Raw genomic sequence first — 25,845 nt, forward strand, 5'->3', positions numbered from 1 at the left:
ATTTATGGAACTAGCAAAATTAGGTTAGTCACCCAGTTAGAAAGTTCTCTGGAAGGACAGGAGCAATCTGTAATGCAAATATTGGTATTCCTGGTATACTCAGGCTCTGTGGTCATCACTGAGAACAATGGATGGAGAAAGATATATTTCATAGGAAAAAGAGCCAGCTGACCAGTGACAGCTTTTGTATATTTTTCCCATTAAATCCCATAGCAAAAATAAAAATAAAAATAAAATAATAATAATAATAAAAAAATAAGGAGTGGGATAGAATGGTTATAATTGAAAACTGGCTATAATTCTTCTAAAATGTCGGTAATTTTTAAAGCAAAATAATGTACATGTTAAATAAATTTAATTTGGGAAATTAGAAAATAATTCCATCTTCTATCAAAGAAAAATCAACCAGAGGTCTGGATTTGGCAAGAAGGCTGCAAATTTCTTTTCTCATTATGTGCACTAACTCAACAACTAATCATTAAATAATTATCTTGAGTATCTTAGGTTGTCTTATTAAATAAGCTTGAAGTAGATGAGTTTATACTCAGTGAAATTCATTTATATCGCAACAAGTTTTCCATCATGTGTTAATTTTTTGTACCCTTAATCAATGTGTTGTTTTTAAAGACTTGAAAAAATGGAGTAATAAATAAAAGCTGCATTTCCAGAGAAGCCTAAAAAAAATAGAATATTAATTTTTTTAAAAAATTAAACATTTGAAAATGTAATTCACAGCATTAATTAGACTGCATAGGTCCTCAGTGAAAAGACCCTGAAGAAGCATTGTTTAAACCCTCATAGTAAGTTAGCAGTGCAAAACATACACTTATCAGACAAAAATAAACTAAAATGTTATTTTGGAAATAAATAACTAACGTAGAAAATAAAATGAGGTCATTGTTCACTACTCCGGAGATCTTAGAGTCTGCAAAAACACAACGTGACAGAGCACAGCACAGTTGTCACTGAGAAGTTTGCCGCATCTCAACACCGGGTGCACCGATCTGCAACTTGAAACTTGACATCAGTTCATCGTGACCTGACTTCTCAGATTCGCTGTCCAATGACAATGATGGAAATGATCTTTGAACTCTACACAATGAATCGTAGGAGCTGGGAATTCGTTTGCTTTCAATGTATTATTTCTGTTTTCTTTCTTTCTTTTCTTCTTTCTCTTTTTCTCTTTCTTTCTTTCTTTCTTTCTTTCTTTCTTTCTTTCTTTCTTTCTTTCTTTCTTTCTTTCTCTCTTCTTTCTTTCTTTCTTTCTTTCTTTCTTTCTTTCTTTCTTTCTTTCTTTCTTTCTTTCTTTCTTCTTTTTCTTTCTTTCTTTCTTTTCTTTCATTTCTTTTTTTTTTTTTTTCCCAGAAAAGAAAATCCCAAAGCAAATTTTGCTAGGGTTCTTTGAACTTATCTTGGCTCTTTTACCTCATGGTTGAAGATATTGACAGAAGTATGTAGGATATCACTGGGTGATGTAAAGGCCTGGAAAAGTACCCTACCATGCCATTCTCCCTTACTCTCAAATAGCACATACTCAGATTTTTATGTTATGGGAATCAAGGGGTGGGAGGTATCACTATTCCTGGTAGTTGTGGGTTTTAATAAATATTATTACTGCAATATCAGACTTCAATCTCACCAGAACTTCAAAAAACATTATTCATTTTTTTGTCTTACGAAACACTTAAAAAAAAAAAAGACTGTCATTTGAAAATTTTCTTAGCATTTTCCTGCAAATGAAAACATTTGTTAAAAAGTTCATCTATGAAAAGTTCTCACATACCTAAAAAAAAATTCTTCTGTACACTTATTCTCATAATTATGCTGAAATTAATGGAAAATTAAAAAAAGCCAATGTAAGACAATGGAAGGTAAATACTGTACACTTGGAGAACCTCTTCCACCATTAAGATTCACTGTTTTCCCAGTTCTGATCATAGAAGCCATTTCAATCTTGAACTTGCAGTAGTAAAGAAGCTACGAAAGGCTCAACTTGTTTGGCTGAGGGGCCACAGGGGCACTGAGGTGGTATTCCACACACGTATGACTCAGCATCAAACTGTTGCACCTTTCAGATCAGCTTCTAGTAACCCCACACGCGTACACACATGCTCCTGTAACTGGAGTAGCTATAATCCTACACGGATGTTTTATAAACTTGCTGTCTCACATTAAAAAATAATAAGTGCATTAAGTATCTTTGTACATTCAAGTCACTTTCTAAGGCAAATTGTCTACCGTATGTACTCCCAACTGCTTTGGTATTTGCTTGTTAATTGGGGTGGACTTGGGTGTTTCTGCATGCAGGTTAATTGACTTAGAGTGGACTAACTGGGTGCACAGATGCTGGGAGCATGCCTTAGATCAATCTACTCGTGTGTTTGAAGAGTCTGAGAGTTCTGAATGGGGTTCAAACCACTTGCATGTCCAATCTACAATCACTATGTTATGTCAGTGTGCAGCCTTCAAACTGAAGGAGCTTAATTAAGGCGTGAAAATCTCACATGCCTTCATAACAAGTTCTGTTCTTTTTGTTTTCTTCCAGCCAAGTTGTTTTAGAAAATTAAGACCCTTTTGATGACTCAGACTGACACAAGTTGAAAACTTTGCTTATGTAGACTGCAGAATACAGACTGCCTGAGAATATGCAGACCAAATAGTTGGTTATTTTCTCTTCCTTACCCCACCCTGCTCTCTCTCTCTCTCTCTCTCTCTCTCTCTCTCTCTCTGGGTATCTCACCAGCATGCTCTACCATTACATCTCCTTCTCTTGCATTCTTTTTCCTTCTCATTCTCTCTCTCTCTCTCTGTCCTGCGTTCTCTCTCTGTGTGCGCTCTTTCTCTCACTTTCTCTCTTTCTAAGACAAATGCCTCTATCTAGCAGAAGTCAGTTGGGTTTGCTAGTGCATGGTTTCCAAATGTTTAGCAGAGATGAACTGGGGTAGGTAATTTTGCAGTAACTTGAACCCTAGTGTGGGAATACTGTTACTTCCCTTAGCAATCAGCAAAAACTGAGAAATATTAGTGACTTGCATCACCATGACAGTCTAGCGTTTGGCAGGTAATGGTTCAGTGACTTATTTAGACGAATTGACATTTTAGAAAAGGTGATTTCAAATTGAAGACTTTCTGGAAACAAAGTTCAAATCCTGTGGTGTGGCTGGCCTTGGTCTTTACAGTTCAATCTTGCACGCAGGGAAGGATTCGTCTTGCATAACCACTGTGCTGCTGCTTGCTAAAACCATGATGTTGAGGTCCTGCTGTTTCTCATGGGTCTCCTGGTACCATTCCCTCATCACTTCTGAGTCATGAGTTGGAATCAGGGTTACCTGCAGGGAGAGAGAAAACAGCTGTTTAAGGGCAAAGCCAGAAATCAGATGAAAAAAACTAGAACAACAATCAGGTCTTAATTAGACCATTAGGAAAGAGATAGGGAATTTTTCTATTTTCCTCAAAAAATGCAAAGGACTTTTCAACCTACATTCTCCAGGAACCAAAAATACCAATGATTAGTAAATTAGTTCATATATATTCACTGTCAGTTTTTCACTTCAATGTTAAGAGAAGAAGTGCTTCAGTTAAGGCAAAATTTCTTATATTCCCTTTAGCACATCTGGCAAGTTTTGCATTTAAGATATTGCATATTTAATCCAAGGACCTTTGGTTATTACTGCAGCTCAAAGCCCTCTAATGTGTGTAACTACCATTTTGTCCTGAGAACAAGGATTTGTATCTTTAATTTGTGGGTGTGGTTAGGGATGGAGGAGTGGGGAGGGTGAGTGGGTACTGGCTTGAATAGTAAAAATTCCATCTAGAATTCACTAAGAGGCCACTGGTGCTTCTCATGAGATTTTACATAATTAATTAACAAATAATTCTATTTACTATTATGCAAACAGTTTACTAGATGACTGTGAAAACAAGTAAAACAGAGAAGCAAAGGTCACAGCTGAAATTGTAGAGTAATTCATGGCCAGTCATGATGTTTGTGAGTTGGGAACATCTTGTTGGGAGCCATCTTTAGTAATGCCCCTCCTGTGGAATTTCCCATGGACAGTTTGTTTTCTAAATGGCCAAACTCCTAGCTTTGGTTTACTTATGAAACACACAGGAGTAAAGACAATTCCTTAGCAGCTCTTCCATAGAAATATGACCACTTTGATTCATTCACACATACTTCTGATATATTAGAGGGAAGGGCAAGTGACCTTAGACCCATTTTGAAGGTAAATAAATTATGCCTTACAGTGGTGAAGTTTCTTTCCTCCCAGGCCACAGTTGTTACTGGTGCCAAGAATAATATTTTAGATTATCTTCTGTGTGGGAAATCCACTTTGTCCTCAGGATATTTCAGGTGTGACAGACCCCTGGGTCACCTCATGTGGATCCGCAATCACAACAATGCCTCTTTAAGCACGATTCCTCCCCTCTGTCTCCGGGCACAGCTCCACTCTCAGTGTAGACACTGTTCTGGAACTCTTACCTGCATGTTGCTGCCCCACTGGGCCTTCCCTTCCAACAAGGCATCCAGGACAGCCCGGCTGGGCTCCTCAGCTGCAGGGTCATTCCCACTCACCACGTAGTAGGACGACCTCACTCTCTTGAAGAATTCGACATCAACATTCTTACTATTGCTGTGGTTTGGAATATAGCACAGGTCCAAATACACAGGGGGGCCTGGAGGCACAGCTGAGGGCTTGGCTGTCTTGTTGGTTCCTGGTCCTTTGGTAGACAAACAAAGAGAAAGCCAGGGTCACAAGAATGTGAAGAAACCCCCAGGTCCAGTACACCTTCCTCCCTACTCATCCTCAAGAAGTTCCATAGGGCATGCGAAGGGAAGACTGGGCATTTCCCGCTCTCTCGTCAAGGGCATTTAACACTGGCAATCTGAAAAGATATAACATGGTTGTTTGCCATCTCACCAGGAGAAACAAAGAAAGGAATGTTTTCCCCTTTATGGGCAACCCATTTGGAGGAAAAGTTTCCCAGCCTTCCCAAAAGATGGAACTAGATCATAATAATATGCCTAAAAGGGCTGCTAATATGCTTCTTACTTTGAAAGTGATCTAAAAAACAGATTTTAAAAGTCAAAAGGGAGCCTCTGCATTTGGTGAACCATAATTAATAAGAAATGTTAGTAATCCATGTTAGGATCTCATTCGAGAGCAATTTTGCCAACAGCTGAATATTATACCCTAACATTTGACCTAGTAAATAGTTCAGATCTTAACCTAATATGATTTCCAAGGCCCTCTGCACCTCAACCTCAATCATAAATGGATGAAACTGCATTTTCTATCCTTAGCACAGTCTCTGAAAAGTGAGACACCTCTCCCTGGACAAAAAGCTGGATATCAGACTTTGGCAAGAGGAAAGTTCAGAGAAGACTAGGCTTTCTCTAGGCAAGACAGGGTAAAGGGGCACCTGCCCCGTCTAAAAGGCCTAGTCAAAGTAAAGATTCGGATTAACCCAAAAGTTTCATGGCATCTTATTTGGTGAGCTGGCTTTCTGACTTGTTCTAGTTAGAATGTTTAAACTTTTTGAAACATTAATAGAACTAGCATTCTCAGGCAGTGGTTCTTCACATTGGCTGCATAATTTGAATCACTTAGTATGCTTAATACTGATGCCCAGGCCCCATGCCCCAGAGTCTGACTTAATGAGGCTAGGGTGGGGGCCTCAGCACCACTATATTTTAAAAGCACCCCAGATAATTCTAATGTGCTGATGGTTTGAGATCACCCCTATAAAGTCATTTCAAATACCAGCTGGATCCTATAAATGTAATCCTATTTCCTTTCTCCATAGGATGTCTAAAAACTTGTCATCCAAAAGTTAAAAACACCAGTGAATGCCATCAACTGTCCAGTTTTATTTTTAGGGGGTTTGAGGAATGATGAGAATCAGCCAAACTGATTTCTAGATAAACTGACTCATTGTATAAATAGATTAATCAGCCATTTTAATGAATCTGAGCTGAAAGCTCTCAAAATAGCCATATATAAGCCTCCCAAAGAACTCTGACTTATAGTAGAAGTTAATGAGTTACAGTTCTTTTAATAATTAAAAATGCCTGCAATTTTTCCTCGTGTGCTAAATCGCTACTATCAATGCCAAATAAATATTGCTCGTGCTCATAAAGCAGCCCAAATTGAGAACTGACAGAAGTAGACCCAGGTTTGTTTTAAAAAACAAATAATAATGCGATCTTGACTTTTTAGAAATCTGTTAAAAAAACATTTTCAAAGGAAATCAAATTAACTCATCTTTATTTCTTACTTTGCCTTAAAATTATCTCTTTCTATGACAAAAATGTTTTAAAAAATAAACTGTGTGGGCTGGGGTGTAGATGTTTCTTTGGCAAATTGGGTAGCAAATTTCAGTTTGTTTTTATCTATTTGAATGGATTTCATGTTTTCTTCCAAGTACAGGTCAGTTGTCAATTCTTTTAGACCAAGGGGTTAATTATCTGGTGGTTCTCCATTAATCTTAAGCATGACTAAACTGTTTTCTACATGCATATAAAAAGAAGAAATCTGATGAGAAATGAGTTGAAATTGATACTTCATGTTGCTTAACATATAACTTTGCAGTTGTTAACACTTCCCAAAGTGCACTGAATTTGAGAGTCTCAAGTTTCACCTATCAGATTTTCCCTAATAAATCAAGGAATTATTATTTAAGTTATTTCTTACTTTACATGTTTGGGTCAACTTATATTACTTTGTGAACTGTAGTCTAAAATCCCGGTATATCTACACAAAGCAAATAAAATGTATTGATGCAAATCCCTGTGATTAGTTTGAAGTAACAAAATGAAACTGAGTCATCGGAGATCTGTCGCATCAAAAATCCAGGCCATTGCTGAGAACTTGATAAATGTGGGAATCAGGACCAAAACAGGGATAATCAGAAGTTAGGGGTATTGCTTCTACCACATGCAATTTCAATCTGAAAGAGTCCTGAGTCTCTTAGCAAGACCGTGGGGTAAGAGGGAGATAAAAAGAGCCTTCAGTGTTCTTCTCTCAATTTGTTCTGGGTACCCGCTGGTCACCTGAAATTATGGCATTTGTTGGCTGATAAGAAAACAGTATTGCCTGCAATGGGGATGTAGCTCTAACCTGGTGATTTAAATATATATATTTATGATTTTAAAATGTTAGAATTTTCTCTTAAATTTTTAAAATATAAAAATGGAATCTAAATTGTGGGCCTATGCTGGTCATTCTAGGCTTGGCTTGAAACTCTGATTCTCCCTAGGAATTTGGGAGCCCTTGGCCTGTGTCCCCTGAGCCTCATTCAGGGGCCACAGCCAACACAGTCTTCCAAAGGAGCCTGAAACACACCTCTTTCATTCTGAAGATTTAGAACAAGGCTGTGGTTGCTGTGTGGCAGAATGAAGCAAAACCGAGAATCCCATCTGGTGAATGAGAGCTGCTCTAGGCTATATGCTGAGCTATCCCCAAGCCTACGGGCCACACTGAGCTGAGATCTATACCTTTTGGCACAAGAGAATGGTAAAGGGAAGAAAGAGCATTCGGTTGCGCTACCTTGCCTTCCCAGTACACAGTCAAATGGAAATTCAAAGGGTCTAGTTGAAAGTGGACTAGTGGTGGTCACAGTACAGGGATGCTGGCACCTTGCACTTACCTGCAGTCGCAGTCTTTACCGATTTGGACGTGGAGGCGTTGGCGGCATTCTTGGTCTCTTTGTCTTTCTCTTCTCCACGTGCAGCTTTGACCTCGGGAGTGGTGGTGGGTTTTGTTGCTTTTTCCACGGATTCCTTCTTCTTAGGAGAAGCCACTCTGGACACTTTATCTGAGGATTCTTTCAAGCCTCCTGGTTTTGGCGAAGCCGCAGAGGGCTTAGACTTCCCATCACTCTTTTTGACAGGTGAAGACGACTTGGTCTTTGTGCCCGGCTTTTTGGTTTTGGTCTTCTCTTTCAGGTCTTTCTTCAGAGCTTTGCCCAGGTTCTGCTCGATGGCCAAGGCCTCTGGGTCCATCATGGACACGTCGGGGTGGCGTGGAGAAGGGCTGCGGTCCTGCATTGGGGCCGGAGGTGGGTCCATGTGCTTGTACGTGACGGTTTTGTCTGTGGGGATGGTTTCTGATTCATCTTCGGAGTCGATATTTGCATCAGCTGTGATGGAGGGGCACTCTTCAGTCTCTGGGGGGACGTCAGAGTCGGTCTGGGATGGGGCGGACTCACTGACTGAGGTGGGAGGGGTTTCATCGCACTGTCGCCCCTGTGGCTTTCCTCCTGGAGGCGGTGGGGCTCCCCCCGATTGGGTGAGGGGCTTCTCGGATTCTTCAGTTGGCTCTTCACTGGCAAACCATTCGAGAGGGTTGGGATTAATGAAGGAGGGTGACAGCTCTGTCTTGGGATGCTTGTACTCACAGGAGGATACGAGGCATAAATCAACATCCTGACGAGCCTCTGAGGGGGACTTCTTTTCTGCAGTGTAGCACTGGTCTGAAGTCTCATAGGAATATGTGGACCCCTGGGGGGTTCTACTGATTTTCTCTGCAGCCTCATAACAGTATGTGGAAGTATCAGGGGTGCGTGTGGTCTTTGTAGATGTCTCATAGGAGTAACTTTCAGACTCAGGGAAGCTGGCAATTTTCTCAGTGGTCTCATAAGAATAGCTGGAAACCCCAAGTGTGTGGCCGCCATCTTCGGAGTCATCGTAGCCATTGCTGATGTCATCCAGCAGCCTTCTGGACCTCTCGGTCTTCTCATAGCCGTAAGCACTCACTTCAGGGGTTCTTATCATCTTCTCACTTATCTCATATGAGTACCCACTTTCTTCAGGGGTCCGAGTGGTCTTTTCAGTAACTTCATAGGCATAGCTGTCATCGTCAGGAGTCTTGGTGGTTTTCTCAATGGTTTCATGTGAGTAGCCACTGTCACATGGAGATTTAGTGGTTCTCTCCGTCTTCTCATAATAATAGCCACTCACGTCTGGGGTCCGGGTGGTTTTCTCGTAGGACTCATAGTCATAACCTTCTTCATCTGGGGACCTCGTTGTTTTCTCGGACTTTTGATAGGCATAGCTGAAGTCACCAGGTGTCTTCCCGCCAATGTCCTTTTCCACAACGGATGTGGTCAAATCTCTATTCAAGGCTAGATGGTGTTGCATCGTATCAAATAACATCGAGGCACGAAAGCCATAGGGCTCTGCGGATGCTGCTTCTATTGGTGGAGAAGAGGAAGTGTGGCAAGCTGCTATGTTTTCTTTGATTGCAGAGGTAGAATCTGAAAAACTAGGTGAATATAAAGGAGAGGACTCTCTTGGGGTGAGTGGAGAGATATCAGATTTTGGTGATAGCTTTTCTCCTTCCAGACTTTGCACTTTTTCAGAGGTGAGTGAGGCATATAAGGACATATCTCTGGGAGGAGCAACATCAGATAGGGTATCTTCTTGGAGAGGAGAAGCTATCTGAGAAGGGGTATGTGCAGAAGAGGTGGATGGAGAGGCCTCGACCTGAGATACTGAGATGAGCTCAGAAAGATCATTATCTTGAGTGTAGGATGGCTCCTCCATTGGTGGTATCTTATGTGATAAACTAGAGTCCTGCATGTCAGAAGGACTGTAGTCCACCTCAGTTGGCCCATTTTCAGTAATGTGAAGCATGCTTGCACCCGCTGTAGGGTGATCTGGAGACTGTCGACTAAAGTCCATAGCAAGAGAGTGCTCAGGGGATTCTTGACCAAATTCGATAGACATTGAGGACTGTTCAGATCTGTGATCTTGAACTGGTGTTCTGGATTTGGCTGTTTTAGGGGAGAAGTCTGGTGGAGAAATTGACATTGGTCTTGGGCATTCCTCTTTAGACGGAGACATTTCCGTTTCCTGGAAAGTGGTAGGCGTTTGCACGACAGACACGGAGAGGGAGTCGTCCACTTCTGTGGAATGCGGGGAGCCAACCTCGGCATGCAGAGAAGGAGACACATCATCTGTTGTTGGCTCTGGAAATGAGCTCGTAGCCACAGAAGCTGTGGAGACTGAGGCCACCCCCTCCATGTGAGAGTATGTGTCTTCTGCTACACCCTCATCGACAGGAGTAGCTGACTTGTCTGAGACAGTGCCTTCAGAAATGGACATCTTAGTGTCTTCTTTAAAAGATCCAAACTGACTGACATCTATCTGTGTAGGAGAAACATCTCCTCCTAACTTCCTTTCATCCAAAGCCAGACCCGATTGAGAACTCATGGTTTCAACATCATCAGTTTTCTTTTCTTGACCAAAGTCTTCCTTTATTGGTATAAAGTCTGTGCTTTTCCCTTCCAGTTTGTCTTGGAAGAGACCAGTGGAAGTCATGTCAGACACTGGACTTATTTGGTCTGGAAAGCCTTGTTTTCCATTCTTTCCTTCGAAGGGGCTTTCGGCACGTCTACCAGGAGCCTTGTCATCAGCACTCAGAAAACTTTCATATGCAGACTCAGATCCAATCAAGGGAGGGCTCCGTAAAGGAGACAAGACCTTTTCAATAGGAGACTCTGAGTCAGGCACAGGTTCATCCATGGGGCTTATGGAAGCCCTTTCGTTTTCATCTTTGGCATCGCTGAATTCAAAACTCACTGGAACTGCTGGCGGTTTTTCAATGACTTCTGTGGGGAGGTGACTGGATTTCTCGTCGGTGGGAGATTGGTAGTAAGGTGTGTGGCCAGCACTGCCAGTCACAGACTGAGACGGAGATACCACTTCCAGGGTTTTATCCTCAGGACTAGCACAATGTTCTTCAACCACTTCTTGGGTCACCTCAGGAGACACTGGGACTGTTTCTGCTTTTGCTGAGACTTTAATCTCATTGGGTGTCAGAGAAAAGTTCACACTACGTTCACCCAGGGGGGTCTTTTCTATGGGTGATGGCGGAGACGGGCTCAGGGATGGGCTCTTGGATGAACTAAGTTTTTCATCTGAAACTGCTGAGACAGCGTCTTTGATCTCCAACGTGGCACTGGCTTTCAAGTCCTTCCCTTCAGAGCAGTAAGCATCGCGTAGAACAGATTTGCTAAATTTGTCTTCCTCCATGGAGGAGGGTGGTGAGATGGTGGAGGCTGAAGCATTGTAATCCTTCCCATCAGTGGCATCTGTTTTCGACCCCTCAGATAACCCATTGAGCGATGTAATAGCCGGTTTGGAGTATTCCTGAGAATACAGTGAAGACTCGTATTTGGTGATATTTACAAATTCTTGCGACGGGGACTCTGTCTCCTCATTGTTGGTCTCGTCACTCATCACATCGCGGGGAGTGGACATCTCATCCATCGGGGTGGGCTCACTGGATATCTCAATGGTGGACTGAGTGTAGCCAGAGGTGGCGGTGAATTCTTCGGGCTGGTCTTCTCGATTCTCCTCATCAGAAGCAGTGGCCTCACTCTCCGAGCCTCCCGGTAAAGTCTCATCGTGAATTGAAGAGGCAGGTTCCCGGGCGGGAGACTGGGCTTCCAGCTGCTTGGCTGAGGCGGAGAGGAATCCATACTGATCCTCGGCACCACCAGCCTCCGCAGCCTTGTCCACCACGGCCATCACGTAATCTTCAGCTTCAGCTTTTTCGGGCTCATATTCTTCCTCTCTGGCATCCTCGGCTTTATCCTCCTCATCGCCCTCCTCCTCAGACTGTTCAGCTTCTCCTTTCTCCACCGCCTCGTCCATGTCTTCTTCTGCTCGGTCATCGCCACTGGCCACAGACTCCCTCTTCTCCTTGATGTGCACGTCGGCCTCAGCCTTCGCACTTTCCTCCTCCTCCACGGGGCTGTGCTTGGAGGTGCTCACACACGCGGCTTCTTCACCATCGTCTTCTGGCTCCTCGGCCTCCTCAGTTTCTGCCTTCTCTTCATAGTCACCAGTCTCTGAGGATTCTTCGAAACCCGCTCCTTCGTCTTCAAATTTTTCAATGTCGTCCACCCCCTGCTTCTCGACCGGCTCCAGCTCCTCGGGTGTTTGCTCACACTCACCCTCCCCCTCGGTGGTGGTGATCCCCTCATCGGGGGACTCAGCGGGACCTTTGATGACTTCTGTCTCCTTCTGGATGACGTAGGCTTCGACTGGCTCCGTCTCCCTCAGTTTCTCTTCATCTTCGATCAGCTCCAGCTGAGGCTTGATGTCTTTTGCTACATCGACCTCTTCAGCCTTTAGCTCTTCAAAGTCCTTGGTTAGATCCTCGGGGGACGACATAAGGGACCTCTCAGCTTCCAGGTCTTTGGTGGGGCCAGCGGTTGCTATCCCAGCTGCCGTTGCCACAGCCGCGGCGGCGGCCACAGTACCGGCGGCGGCAGCGGCGGCCTCTGCCGTCTTGCCTTCCTTCTTAACGACTTTAATTTTCCCCTTCTCCTTTGGCTTCCCGGCAGCAACAGAATCTTTCTTGATAGCCTCTTCCTTCTTGGGTACTTTTGGTTTCAATGCAGCTGGCTTTTTTGCTTCAGATAGAGGAGTAGATGATTTCTTTGCATCTTTAGGAAGTTTCTTAATTTCTTTTTTGGGTTCCTTTTCTTCCTTTTTAATTTCCTTCTTTTCTTCCTTCTTAACGTCCTTCTTGGCTTCCTTGAGTGGTGCTTCTTTCTTAACCTCTTTCTTGGATTCTTTTTTCTCTTCTTTCTTGATTTCTTTTTTGACTTCCTTTTTCATCTCTTCCTTTTTTGGTTTTTCTTCTTTCTTGATAGGTGTCTTGTCCTCCTTTTTAGCCACTTCTTTCTTTGTCTTTTCCTTCTCCTCTTTCTTTTCTTCAGGTTTTGCCTTCGTTTCCTTTTTCACCGTCTTCTCCTTAGAGACTTTGGGTTTGACATCTGTAGCTTGCTTTTCAGCCACATCGGCTTTCACTGGAGACTGCTCTTCTTTGCTGGGCACCTCCTTTTCAGTCACTGGAGGTTTGGTCTCTGTTTTTACAGGCTTGTCCTTTTTCACTGTTACCTTTTCCTTGCTTTCAACTTTGGGTGATTTTTCCACATGATTTGCTTTTGTGACCTCAGAGGTTTCTTCTTTAGACTCCTTTCGCACAGATTTGCTGGCAAGGGTTTTTGTGGCTGGCTTCAGACTTTCTCGGCTATCAGCCCTCTGTTTCAATTTTACTTGTTTCACAGCAGGAACGGCCACCTGGCCAGTTAGATCCTTTTGGGTGGCCAGTGGCTGTTTCAGGAAGTCTAAATGTTTGAGCTTTTCTAGCCCTTCCAGGATATTGTATTGGGTGCTATTTCCAGGAAATAGGACTCGGATGATTTTCTCTGCAGGGTTTGCTGGATGCCACACGATCAAAGATGAAACTGAAGTTAGGTAGGAAACTGGGATATCTATTTCTTGACCATTAGGCAGGATTAGCTCAGCCTTGTCTTTGTTGGTGCCAGTCCACTGCTGCATAAAATACTGCATTTCCTTGCTGCTCTTGAGTGGGTTAAGCACGTACATCTCAAGTTTACCGACTCCCATTTTTTGGAAAAGAATGACAGGATCAATGATATTGCCTACACTTCTGAACAGAGGTTCTGGTTTCATGGACAATTTGTTTAGGTACTGGAGAGTGAAGCAAGCTTCTTCTATGCTTCTCTTCATCTTGATGTTAGGCTCTGGGTTTTTCAGATTTTCAGGGACATTGAGAAATACAACTCCTAAATCAGGGGAGATGAGGTTTTTCATCCAGTCACTATTAGTGGTGGAGCCCTGGGACTGTTCTTCCTCCAGCTCTGCAATTTTCCGCTGTAGCATGCTGTTTATCCCAGGCAAATTGTCATCCCCAATGTGGGTGAGCAGGATGGAGTCCACTCGGTCCAAGTGTCGAATGAGCTTCCAGAAGCAGGATTTTCTTTCTGATCCTCCGTTGATGAGCATGTTGAATCCATTCACTGCAAACAAGGCAGAATCGCCTCTCCCTCCTGGAAAGATGTAGCAACAGGGTTTGGAGAGCTTTAGAAATCCGCCCGATGTGGGAGGTTCTAGAATATCAAAGGGGGACGGGACTTCCACTGATTCTGAGAGATACTCGGTAAACTCGGAAAGTCCTTCCATTTCTGGCAATATAGAAGCCGAGTTGAGTTTAATATTGATGAAGTCTTGGAGATTGTGTCTGTCGAGGTTGGAGTTCTTCCAGTCTCCTTCTTCTGGACAGAAAAGGGTTAAACTGGCTTTGTTGGCAGGATGGGTGGTACTCAGTAATTCACCAATCTGGGATTTAAAAAAAATAATAATAAACAAAGAAGAAAAGGTTTCAGTGAATGTCATCACTGATCCGTCCTCTCCATCTATTGGTAGGTGTTACAGTCATTGGATATGTACAGGGCTCATTTCAAAGAAGCTGGTTGTTTAAATGCTGAAATATTTCCACAATGGTAAGTGAACAGCCTCTGTCCTGACCCTTCCTCCCCCTTCCCACTACTCCCTCATGCCTCAACCATGAGACATCTCCATCATCTGTCCTTATACGCAGGGGAACACCAGAATGCTGACCAGAAGCCATCTGGATGGTCAATGCCTGTGCCACGGCAGTTATAAAATGCACTGAATATCACCCCTGGGTACTTGCCATGCAAAAATGCCCTTTAGAAAAATTATACTATCACAGGGGAGGGCTATATGAGTCACTTCATCACAGATAGAAAATGTTTTCTTTCATTCCACTGAGCTTTGGCAAAAAGGCCTGGTCGATACAGTGAAGGGATTTAAATATAGTGCACTTACAGTTGCACTATATCTATTTTTTAGTAGGTATCAAAAAAAAAATTGGCATGGTCCCCTTACTCCTCCATCTACCCAGAGACAGAAAGCTATGGATTCTTATTACTACAAAAAAAATGTATTGGTTCTGGAATCGGATCGCACTCCTTAAAACATGAGTGGTTCATCCAGCAGATTCTCTACAAATACAAATACTTTTATTGAAGCCGTGATGATTAAAGCAACTGGGTAATTACAAGCAAGTGGCCAAATTTGTCCCCCATTTACTCATATTTAAATTCAAAGTGAGACAGTCTACTCTCTCACAACTCCTGCTCTTTTCAGGGCAAGCTGGGTGTGAGTGGCTAAGATCAAATTTGTCTCAAACGCTTTTTTTGACACATTGTTTAGTATTTCCCATAGAATGGAAATGCAGAAGAGCCGATCATGACCAAAACAGAGACTATGGTTCAAGGAAAATGTTATTTTTTTTCCTTACATATGTTTCACAATCTTAGTTTAGTAAATAGTGAGGAAGAATCACGCTGTAAATACCAGTCTTCCTTTCAGTTGGAGCAAAGCTCATAAACGAGCCCAGAATTCAACTGTAAAGAGTACTTCGTTCTTGATAGTAAATGATGAAAGGGCAAAGTAAAAATTTCATGTGGTCCAGGCACCCCTGAGCCAACAAGTCTGAACTCTTACCTTCTAATATTAGAGTGGTTTCTTCTGTCTCTTACAAATTCCTGGATACCAATGTTCTGAGGCCACTAGTGTGTGTATATGCACAAAGGTAATTGAAAGAATTGGAATGAGACTTCCATAATAGTAAAACAGCCATTTCTTGTTTTGTTAGCCTATTTGTCCTACATTTTATATGCAAAATAACAAGTCTTTGATTTTGCTGGTTCCTCAGACTTGACTTGAACATCTCTTATAAACAGGAGAAGAATCAACTATCTTGGAAGCTAAGAAAACTGAAAACGTGAATGGTAACCATCCTTGGGGTAATCTTTGTTCAAAATATTTGTTGACCAAAGCACACATGAACACCAAATATGGTTTCTTGTCCAATAATTAGTATAGTGCCTCATCACCATCACTACAGCACAGTTAAGATTCTTAGGATTCTCTCGATCCTAATTTTTACACAGAGCATATGTAAGCTATTCGTGTTTTATAATACATTTTAGAGACAAAATCTAGGGTAACTCAAACTGCTGACTTTTCAATAGCAAAAATTTTAAATTTAGTCTAAAATTTTAATTTTTGAAATTCCACCCTCACTGGTTTGGCAGCCAAGAGTTTAATCCAGCTGTGTGTAAGGGACATTCAATCATTAGCTCTTCTTACATAACATATGTAATCAAATTCAAAGAAAGATGGTCAAAAGACTTAAGGAGTACCTCCCTACTTTCCATCTTTTCACTTCTACCCAGGGAGTTCCTATGAAATGTGGGAAATGATTCCGAAAGAAAACAAGATTGCAGAGAATTCTGAGGAAGTCAAAGGTAATGAAAAACAGCAAGGAGGCTGGTGAATGGAAAACTATGACGTACAAGGGAAAGCAGGAAAAAAAAAGTCGGCACTGCTGGACAGGTTTCTTTTCAGAGAAGGCGAACCTGGTCCCTCTACAGAAGCAGCAGCGTACCGTGCACTATGACACAAGAATGCACAGACTGGGCTAGGGAGAGCCCTTCAAGAAGGAGATGGATGGAATGAGGCAGGGAGAAGGCGGAGAAGGAAAAACTACTATAGCCTTGGAGCTACACAGCAGAAACCAACTCCCTGCTTCCCCTCTAAACCCAAACTCCAACGCACACACTAGAGAGTGAACCCCTCAAAGGCAAAGATTGGGTCTCATGAGTGTCCAGCCCACAGTGGGACTCAATCAATACTTATTCAATGAATGGATGAAAGTAATACAAAGGATCCAATAATATGAGCAGTGAGGAGGCAACTTGTGACTAGGCCTTAGAATAAGAAACTGAGGCTTCTTCAAAAAGAGTTTGGAAATCATCAACATACTAAATGGTAGCTATTATAGCCTATTATATTAAAAGTTCCTGAATAGGAGGAAACACATCTTCTATATTTCTGTATCACAGTTAACTCTGTAATCAGGCTCAAGAGATGTTTGTTGAACTGCACTGAACTTGGTCTATTAAATACATGCTGTCCTCCTGGAGTGGCCACTTGGGAAGTGACGTGAACCTGCTTATACCTCACCTTTGAAGTACACTGGTTGCTACCCTCCCCTTGTTCTTACAAAGGTGGATGAGAGACATGACTGTAGAAATATTGTTTGGCGTAAAGATAGTCTTCGTTGTCAATTTCTTTGTCTAATTAAATGCAGGCATACTGGAAGAGGAAGGAAGATAGAAGAAATAAATGACTTTACTGCAGATAATATTAATGAAATATGATTTGAATTTCTAAGCCATGGCCTATTAACTACATTTCCTTTTTGATTAGGTTACTTGCTTGGCTAATGAGGAAATGCAGTGGACGGCATATCTCTGGGTTTTAGCAAGACGTTTAACAGGATCTCTGAACAGTGTGATGGCAGAAGGAGGCGAAATTGTAGTGCTGCTTAGAGCCAACCTGGAAAGAGGTCTGTGATGAGCTGCCTCGGGGCTCATTTCTGTCCTGTTGAGTATTGACTTAGATAAAAATGGTGAAGACATGATTATAAATCTGTGATGGCACAAAAACGGGAGGCATAGCAAAATGTGGGATGGCAAGATTAAGACATTTCCGAAAGCTTTGAACATTGGGATGATGATGGCTAAGTCAGTTCTAACAGGATGGTATTCTAAAGGGATAAATCTAAGGTCCAAAAAACTAGCTGTGTAAAGTGCAGGAATTAGAGATGTGGCCAAACAATAATATCCGAGGAAAAGACTCAGGGATTTTAATTCACAGTCAAATGGATTTATCATGAAGCTAAAGAAGCTTAAACTTCAAGGCCCCTTACTGGCATGAGCCTCTCCCAAAGCCATGTACTTAACTGTATATTAAAAATTTTGTTTCCTTTTTCCTAAAGGGAGCCCCTGAATTTTATAAACTACGCAGCTCCTTAAAGCCTGTATCGCCTGCCCATTGACATTTAATTGTGGATGACAACAGCCAAACGTTACTTTCAGACTATGTAATAGAATAGTGCATAGAAAGCTATAGAAGTCATCAACACTCATAGTTCTAACCTGGTCAGTGGTCCTGGAGTATGGTGTCCAGTGTGAGTCATGACACTTTAGAGAAACTAAACCATAAACAAACACGTAAACAAAACTCCTTGCTGGCTCCTTCTCCTTGGCCTTAACCTCTAAATGCTAGACCTGTGCCCCTTTCTCTTCTAATACATTGCTCTCTCTGGATCACTTCATCTATTTTCTCATATGCTGATGGCTTCCAAACTCCAAATTAATATCTCCAGCCCAACTCTTAGTTCTCTGAGCTATGGACTCATATATCTAACTTGGCATCTAATAACACCAAGGCACTAAACCATGACCAAGACTAAATTCTTGAATTTCCCCCATAACCATCCCCTTTCCAATGGAACAAGTCTGAAGGACAGAGACCAGGGAATGTAAGGAAACTTTAATATCTTGTTTTATGAAGAACAGCGGGCGGAACTTAAAATGATTAATCTAGAAGAAAAACAATTGGCATGTCTAAGATGCTGTTGGGCAAAACAGTGATCACATTCTCTCCTTGAAGACAAATAAGAAAAAACTTTCTAACAGAGAGACTGGAAAATGTCCCCAAGGAGATAGTGATTTCACCATCCTCGTATTTTGGGGAGGGAGGGATTAGCCAGATGACTGTTTTATCTTTAAGTTCTAGTTTTGTAGTTAACCTCCAATGACTGAGACGCCAAAAATCTGAAGCTCAAAATGCACTGACAATTTTATTTTTCAGTCCATTTATTTTTAGTTATTCTTGTCAAAAAAAAAATGTATCATTTTTGTTTTTCTCAAACTGTGCTTCTGATTTCTCTGGAATGACCAGTATGTATCAAGGGCTGGATAAAGGAACAAAACTGGACACCAAATGGCCTTTTAAGGGCCCTTTGTTCCTGAGTCATTCTGTGTTCAAACCCTTTTTCCAATGCAACAACAGGCAGCCTTAGCTCCAAAAGGCTGGTAACCATTGGTCTAGTCCAGAGATTTCCAACCCTCTTTATCAGTGGCAGCCTTTCTTCAAAGTCCACAATGTCAAGGAGATAAAGGCTGAGCTACTCTGGTTGGGGCAAGAGGAAAAGAGTGAATTCTACCCAGTGTCCTCCCCTCCTCTTGCCTTCCCCCACCACCCCTGATACCACTGATCGAGTCTATTAGGAGGAACTCCAGAGGTCCTTCTCCACCCGTGTCGAGCATCACCTTCTCCAAAAGGTTGGGACGGGGGTTATCAGACAGGCAGAGGAGAATATGACAGAGTCTCTGGCCTAAACAACACACACCTCAGTATAATGAAGGTGTGTGCTCTTCAGAATCCATCCCAGTGATTACAAATCCTGTGGAATCTGCCCTTCCACAAACTCACATCTTTAAGTTAAGGCCAGTTCTTTTTCTTCTAATCAGTGGTAAATTCTGATATGTGTATAGTCCATTGTGCTGAAATTCTACTTCTGTAGGATAGTAAAAATGATTTAATCTGCCTTATTTAAGGAGAGAGAGGAATACTACGTGGGGTCCAGACAGATGAATTATAATACCACCTTATTTAAAATTCTGGCAATGACAAACCCTTTTCTTTACATATGTCCTTCTGTTTGGTTTTACTGCCAAAAAAAAAAAAAAAAAAAAAGACTAATCAATGATGTGGGGTAGAAACCAACCACTAGAAACTAACTGCAGAACTGCATAGGAATGCAGGGCAGGTGTACGTACAGATGAGCTAAGAGTTCAGGGCTGACCCCCAAGCCTATAAGCAGGCCAGTGAACCACCCACCTCTGCTAGTGGGCCATGGATCTGCCACTGTCTCCCTTCCCCAGGGCAAGGTGCTGATGGCCTGTGTCAGACAGAGTGAGGACTGTAGTTCTAGCTAGGGAACTTCGATGTGATTGGACAAAAGTTTACCGGACCTTTACTACATGTGGGTGTAACAGATCGGAGATGGAGGAGAAATGAAGCCTAAACTCCACCAGCCTTGGAGGACAACGCAGATCACAAGCTCTGGCAAAAGACAGGACAAAAGCCTTCATTTTGAAGTGGTGAAGATGGCGCTAGCTGTGAGCGAGCCCTGGGCCCCTTCTTGCTGTGAGGAGCCAGGACTATCTGCCTTAGCACCCACATGACATCACACCTTCTGAAAGCTGGGGTTCCCAACGTTCCCTTTCAGTGTTTTATCCCCCACAGTGGGTGGAGAGTGAGACACGATTATGTCATCTGACCGGTCTTTTTATAGAAGGCTCCAGGTGAGCCAAATGAAGTTGGGCAGTAAAGCTCCTCCCAGTGATGAAAAGTACACAGAGACCTCTCTGCGAAGCGCATCCTAAGGAAGATTAAATGCAGAAAGACAGATGGCCCTTCACAACGCCCATGAGATGGAGAGTCCGCCATCTCGGGAAGTTCTCAGGAAGATGGTTTTAAATAGCTGTGGTGACTCCTGCAGTCAGCACATCCCTCCACCTCTTTCCGTGGAAATCTGCTATCAGCTGTGGGCAAGTCCCAACCTGCTGTGGTGACCTCTCTGAATTGTTTCTGTAACTACTAAACACAAATAAACGAAATGAAAGGGGCACACTATTTCGGAAAGAGAAGTTTCCCAGCCAGGAGAAATTCTCAAGCAGAAATAACCAAGTTAAAATCTTCAATCTGATTTTTCCAAATACTACTATCATCGCCTAGTTTTCAAACTTCATATGTATCATCCCTCAAAAAAAGACATATTCATTAGAAATATGAATACTCCAGCTTCGGTCCAGCCCCTCCAACCCTCTTTTTCTTGAGTCTTGAACACACCTCCCTTTCTCAGCCCTCTTCTGGGCTATTCAAACAGTCCAAATTCAAATATTAGGATCAGACATTAAAAGTAAGAGAAATCAGAAATAATCAGATCAGAAAAAGTTAAGTATAAGTACTGAAAGAGATCAGCTAAATCCTACTAAAAGTCCAAGAGATCTTTGGAGCACTCTTTCAGAAAACAGGAAACTGGGTTTTCTTTTGGGCTCATTTCAAGCTATTTCCTTCATTTTTGCCATCTGTAACATGACGACTGTTCCAAACCCCCTCCATCTGTATCTCAGGCACATTAAGAATGCTTCCAATTAATTATATACGAGTGCTCTAAATTCTTTTGGTGATGCGCCATAGAACTACACTATGTTAGAGCACACTGGTTTCGCTTATTTCAAAGGAGGTGTGATATTCTCTTCCTTGCTTCTTCTAGCTCCCTGGAGTGCTTTCAAAGAGCAGCTTGAGGCTGCAACAGTAACCAAGCAATTGTAAAGCTTAGACACTCCCAGAGAGGAGCCCACCTCTTGATCGGTAAAAATCTCTATGAAGTTCTGGAAGGAGAAAGAGCCGGACTGGAGAATGAGTTCGCCAGTATTTTCGAAGCACTGTCCCGTCAGCAGGAGCAGCTTGTGCCGGGCAGCGTCAGTGATCATTAAGCGCACCTGGAACAAAGCACAGGGACCAGAATGTGAGTCGCGGCAGCACGGCATGCCACCTTCAGGACAGGGCTGGCCCTTGGACTGCTTCAGGTTCATTACCAGCAAAAATCATTCATTCCCTGGTATTCAAATTTCCCCCGGGGCGCTGGACAGAGCCCATGACCGTGGTCATCAGCTCGCCAGTGAACACCATTTTCCAAGCTTGGCTACAACTAAGACAGTAGCAGTGGTTGACTTTCTCTCCCTAGTTTCCTTGTCTTTTTCAAACCAGTCAGCACAGCTGGCGATCGTTTGTTCCACAGCTGTGTCTGCTGGCAGTATGTGGTCCAAGAGGCTTATGAATATTTCACAGACTGAGTCACCAAGTACTGTCCAGGTCCCCCAACTGCTGCTGCCTCAGGAAACAGAGATTTCCAATTCAGTCAGGCCCTCCTATCTAGAATCCCTTTCCTTCCAAGCCACACACCAAACACATAGCTCCAAATGCGGCCTTGGATGGTATCAGCGATGGGATCAGCCAGGTGCTAACGTTGAACATAAACAAAAGGCTGCCTGCCCCTGATGAGAATCTTTTAAATAGAATTGTTAATGGTTTCCATAAAGTACCCTGTGAACTTTTCAAGTGGCAGCATGCCAGCCTGCCCTTCAACAGAAGCCCGCTCTAAGCACCAAGGTATCATTCTAACCCAATTCTGCTCAGCACCAACTGACTGCCAGGCATCATGTTCGGCACTGAGAGAAGAACACAGAAGTAAATGGGCCACAAGGAACCACTGCCCCTCAAAACCCCACAGTCTAATCAAAGAAGCATACCATACCAAAGTACACATACCAGCCCCATCTGCTCCACAGGCAAGTCACAGTTCCTTAAAGAAATTCCTTTTTTCCCTTTCCATTTCTCACAGCTGTTCCACACAGTCTGCCTCGACATATATTAACCTTCCAGCTTTTTTTCAAATTGTATTTCCTTCCTGATTTTGTTAGTCACAGAGAGATTGCTAGCCCATCACGTGCCTCAACTTTATGCTTGAATGGTCCTGCTGGCCTGAAGCACGCAGAAGTGGCATCAAAACAGGCTACATAAAGATAATCAAAAATTGGAAGCAACCTAAATGTCCATCAATGAGCAAACGAAATGTTGTATCTCCATACAATGGAACAGTATTGGCCATAAAACAGAAAGATGTACTGAAATATGCTACAGTGTATGACCTACTGATATATGTTACAATGCGGATGAATCTTGAAAACAGCATGCTAAGTGAAATAAACCAGACACAAAAGGCCACATATTGTATGATTCCCAGTATCCAAAATATTTAGAAGAGGCAAATCCACTGACTAAGTTATTGGTTGCAAGGAGCCGGGAGGATTGGAGAATAACTGCTAATGGGTTCAGGGTTTCGGGTGGGGCTGGGGGGTGATGGACATGTTCTGGAATTAGATAGTGGTGATAGTTGCACAACTTCGTAAAAATACTAAAACCCACTGAATCGCACACTTTATTTAAAAGATGGATTTTATGGTATATGAATAGTATGGTAAATAAAATATCTCAATTTAAAAAACAGGCTGCAGTCACAGAGATGCTCAAAATGTGGACAGAAAAGACACTTTGGATAATGGGGACTGTGGCTATACGAATGACCAAGAAGCAACTCAATCTCAAGGGGCCAAAGGGTAGGAAAGGAAGTAGAAAATGGAAGTATATCAACTTTTCTGGCCCAGGTGACCAAATGTTCTTGGCTCCAGCCAAGTTCTTACCTTACAGTGGGCTCTGAAATACCCAATTACTCTTTGGCAATAATTTCACACAATGGTAATAATAGTATCAGTAATAACAACAGCCAACATTTACATTTCAGTTGTTATGTGCCATGCTCTGTTCTAAGCACTTGCCATTTCTAAGCACAACATTAAATATGAACATTAAATGTAAACACTGTTACCATCTCCACTTCATATAGGTGGAAACTGAAAAAAAGAGACAGTAAACAACTTGCTAAGGCTACCAGCTAATAAGTGGCAGGTTCCAGGCAGTAGAGCACCACAGGCCGCGCACCTGACCGCAGAGAACCAGCCACTGACTAGGGGTAAGGAAGCATCGTGCAACAGGAACTTTTCTCTCCAGTGTTCCTCTCCTGACATCTGCCCCAGCTCCTCCAATCAGCTGGTCCTATCCACTGTGTGAGGGCCTGCCTGAGATGGCGCGGAGCTGAATGCTTACCTCAGTGCTGACCGCTTCATCTGAAGGGTTGATCAGGACCACTGTTTCTAAAACGTCACTTCGGTGATGAAGGATCTTTTGTCCTGCAGGCACAAAAACACAGACAAAAGAAGTGACCTTTAGCTTTTCCGGATTAAAACTGCCCAGCCTGCTTCTGAGATGGCAGAGGCATTGCTGCCTCTGATGAGGCACACAGCACAGGACTCTCCACACCACCTCAGGAAACGCAATTGGTGTTACTAAATGAGAGTGTGCGGACCCCAGCAGGTTCCTCCTAGAACCGGGTCCGTGTGGTCTGGGGCTCCTCACGTTCTCATAACCCTCTAGTTTTCATGGTTGATCGCCAGTCTGCCTCTGTGCGTTAAAGGCAGTTTTCATCTGAGACAAGGGGTGGATGCCAGGAAAACTCAATGGGGCTCTTGACATTTCCTTTCTCATGGTAATTGGGGATGTTTCTCCCTATCGGCCTTTATTCTGGTGAGAACGGTGCTGAGATTAATTAGGGGCCTTATTGTGCAATGAATGACATCTAGAAACCCTGGCTAACAATTAGCCCAACAAGCAGAATGGCTGTCTGAGGCAGGCTTACAGTCTGTTGGGGTATTCATTAATTAATTCACTTGCTCATGAAGAAGTAGAAAAACCGTGAGCAAATGAAAAGTGGAGAACAACTCTCCCACTGAACAGGGCAGCCAAATTCCCCCCTAAAGACAAGCATGGTTGATGGGGAACAACAAAGCAAGGTGTTGTGGGAAGGAAGAAGCCTGTCTAAGGAGAGCTGAAATTCTTCAGGGCCTTTGGCTCCACATCCCCAACTTCCTATGCCGTAGAGGTTTTAGGAATATTATGTGGCTGGAACCGTCGCCAGCTAAAGTGGACTGAGGCCTGTGGATGACCTACAAAGGCTCCCTCTCCTTGGACAATGAGATGAAAGCAGTCAGGCAATGTGTGGCCAGCGTGGGTGATACAGGCCTTGCCAGTCTATGAGGGGCAGAGGACATGTGTGGGAGGGAGACACATTGTCGGGAGAGTAAACCAGAAGACTATGTTTGCTGCTTAGAAATATAATGAAACAGGATGAAATGGAATAGAATCTGAGGAAGGCAGATACCCATGGAGAGAAACACAAAGAGAGAAAATGACCAAAAAACAACTTTCTAGGAAAATGGTTGGGCGGTTCCTCACAAAGCTAAAATAGAATTACTATATGACCTAGCAATTCTACTCCTAGGTGGGCAACAGCGGGGACTTGAACAGATACTTATGTGCCAGTGTTCACTGGAGCATTACTCAAATAGCCAAAAGGTGGAGAAAATCCAAATGTTTACCTAGGGACAAAACAAAATATGGTATATTCATGTAACAGAATATTATACAGTCATAAAGAGGAATGAAGTTGGGATACATACAATATACAGGAACACTTAAAATTTATCCTAAGTGAAATAAGCAAGACACAAAACATAATTCCACTTACATATCTAAAATAAATACATTCATTGAATCAGAAAGCAGATTAGAAGTTATCAGAGGCTGGAAGAGAGGGAATGGAAAGTAACTACTTAATGGGTACAGTTTGGGGTGATGAAAAAATTTTGGAAATAGAGGTGATGCTTGTTCAATATTGTGAATGTAATTAATGTCACTGAACTGTACATTTAAAATGATAAAAATGGCAAATTCTGTTTTCTGTATAGTTTACCAGAACTTTACAAAATTAATAATGTAATATACCAAACCCACTGAACAGAACCATTTAAATGGCTAAACCGTATGTGAATTGTAATCTCAATGAAGAGGTTTTAAAAAAAGCAGTCCAGGGTACACAGCTTAGTCAGGGCTTTTTTCCTTTATATCATCAAGGACCAGAAGCACTATGGAAACAGCAACATTTTGAAATCACCAGTGTATCATCAAGCCTGTTCTCCTCCATTATCTTATTTTTCCTAAGCTAATATTTACCAGTAAGCCTCATATTAGACATGAAAGTAGCTCAAACTAAAAAATAATAGTGTCAGGCACTATTCTAAGCACCTCACATGTGCTAATTCACTTGATCCCCAGAAGAGCTCTATAATATAGGTACTATGACTGTCCCCTGTTACTAGGAGGACAATGAGGCCTACAGAAGGGAATTAACTAGCCCAAGGTCACACAACTAGTAAGTGGTTGAGCCAGGACTTGAATCCAGGTCTCCTGACTCTAGAGTCCTTCGTTTTATCGCTCTGTGGTGCTGGCAACTAGGACCAGAATTTGGAAAAACAGACAAGGCACAGACATTGAATGCCGAGGGAAAGCTAGGAGAAAATCCAGAGGAATAAAATCAGAGATGTGCTTAAAGAAGC

At 42.6% G+C, this 25,845-nt stretch overlaps 1 protein-coding gene across 3 annotated transcripts in view; it reads right to left on the reverse strand.

The window, feature by feature from the left end:
- Positions 1 to 1,345: 1,345 nt before the first annotated feature.
- MAP1B (microtubule associated protein 1B) overlaps positions 1,346 to 25,845 on the reverse strand; it is an 89,293-nt gene continuing 64,793 nt past the window's right edge. For all 3 annotated transcript variants that reach the window (XM_016122184.2, XM_016122185.2, XM_016122186.2), the window contains 5 exons: positions 23,501 to 23,583; positions 21,136 to 21,276; positions 7,651 to 14,161; positions 4,484 to 4,722; positions 1,346 to 3,329 (listed from right to left, as the gene is read on the reverse strand). In XM_016122184.2, coding sequence (XP_015977670.1) covers positions 3,174 to 3,329; positions 4,484 to 4,722; positions 7,651 to 14,161; positions 21,136 to 21,276; positions 23,501 to 23,583 — 7,130 coding nt within the window. In that variant the 3' untranslated portion in view covers positions 1,346 to 3,173. The remainder of the gene's footprint in view (positions 3,330 to 4,483; positions 4,723 to 7,650; positions 14,162 to 21,135; positions 21,277 to 23,500; positions 23,584 to 25,845) is intronic.

This window comes from Rousettus aegyptiacus, unplaced genomic scaffold, assembly GCF_014176215.1.
Source record: "Rousettus aegyptiacus isolate mRouAeg1 unplaced genomic scaffold, mRouAeg1.p scaffold_m13_p_8, whole genome shotgun sequence".
Taxonomy (NCBI): Eukaryota; Metazoa; Chordata; class Mammalia; order Chiroptera; family Pteropodidae; genus Rousettus; species Rousettus aegyptiacus.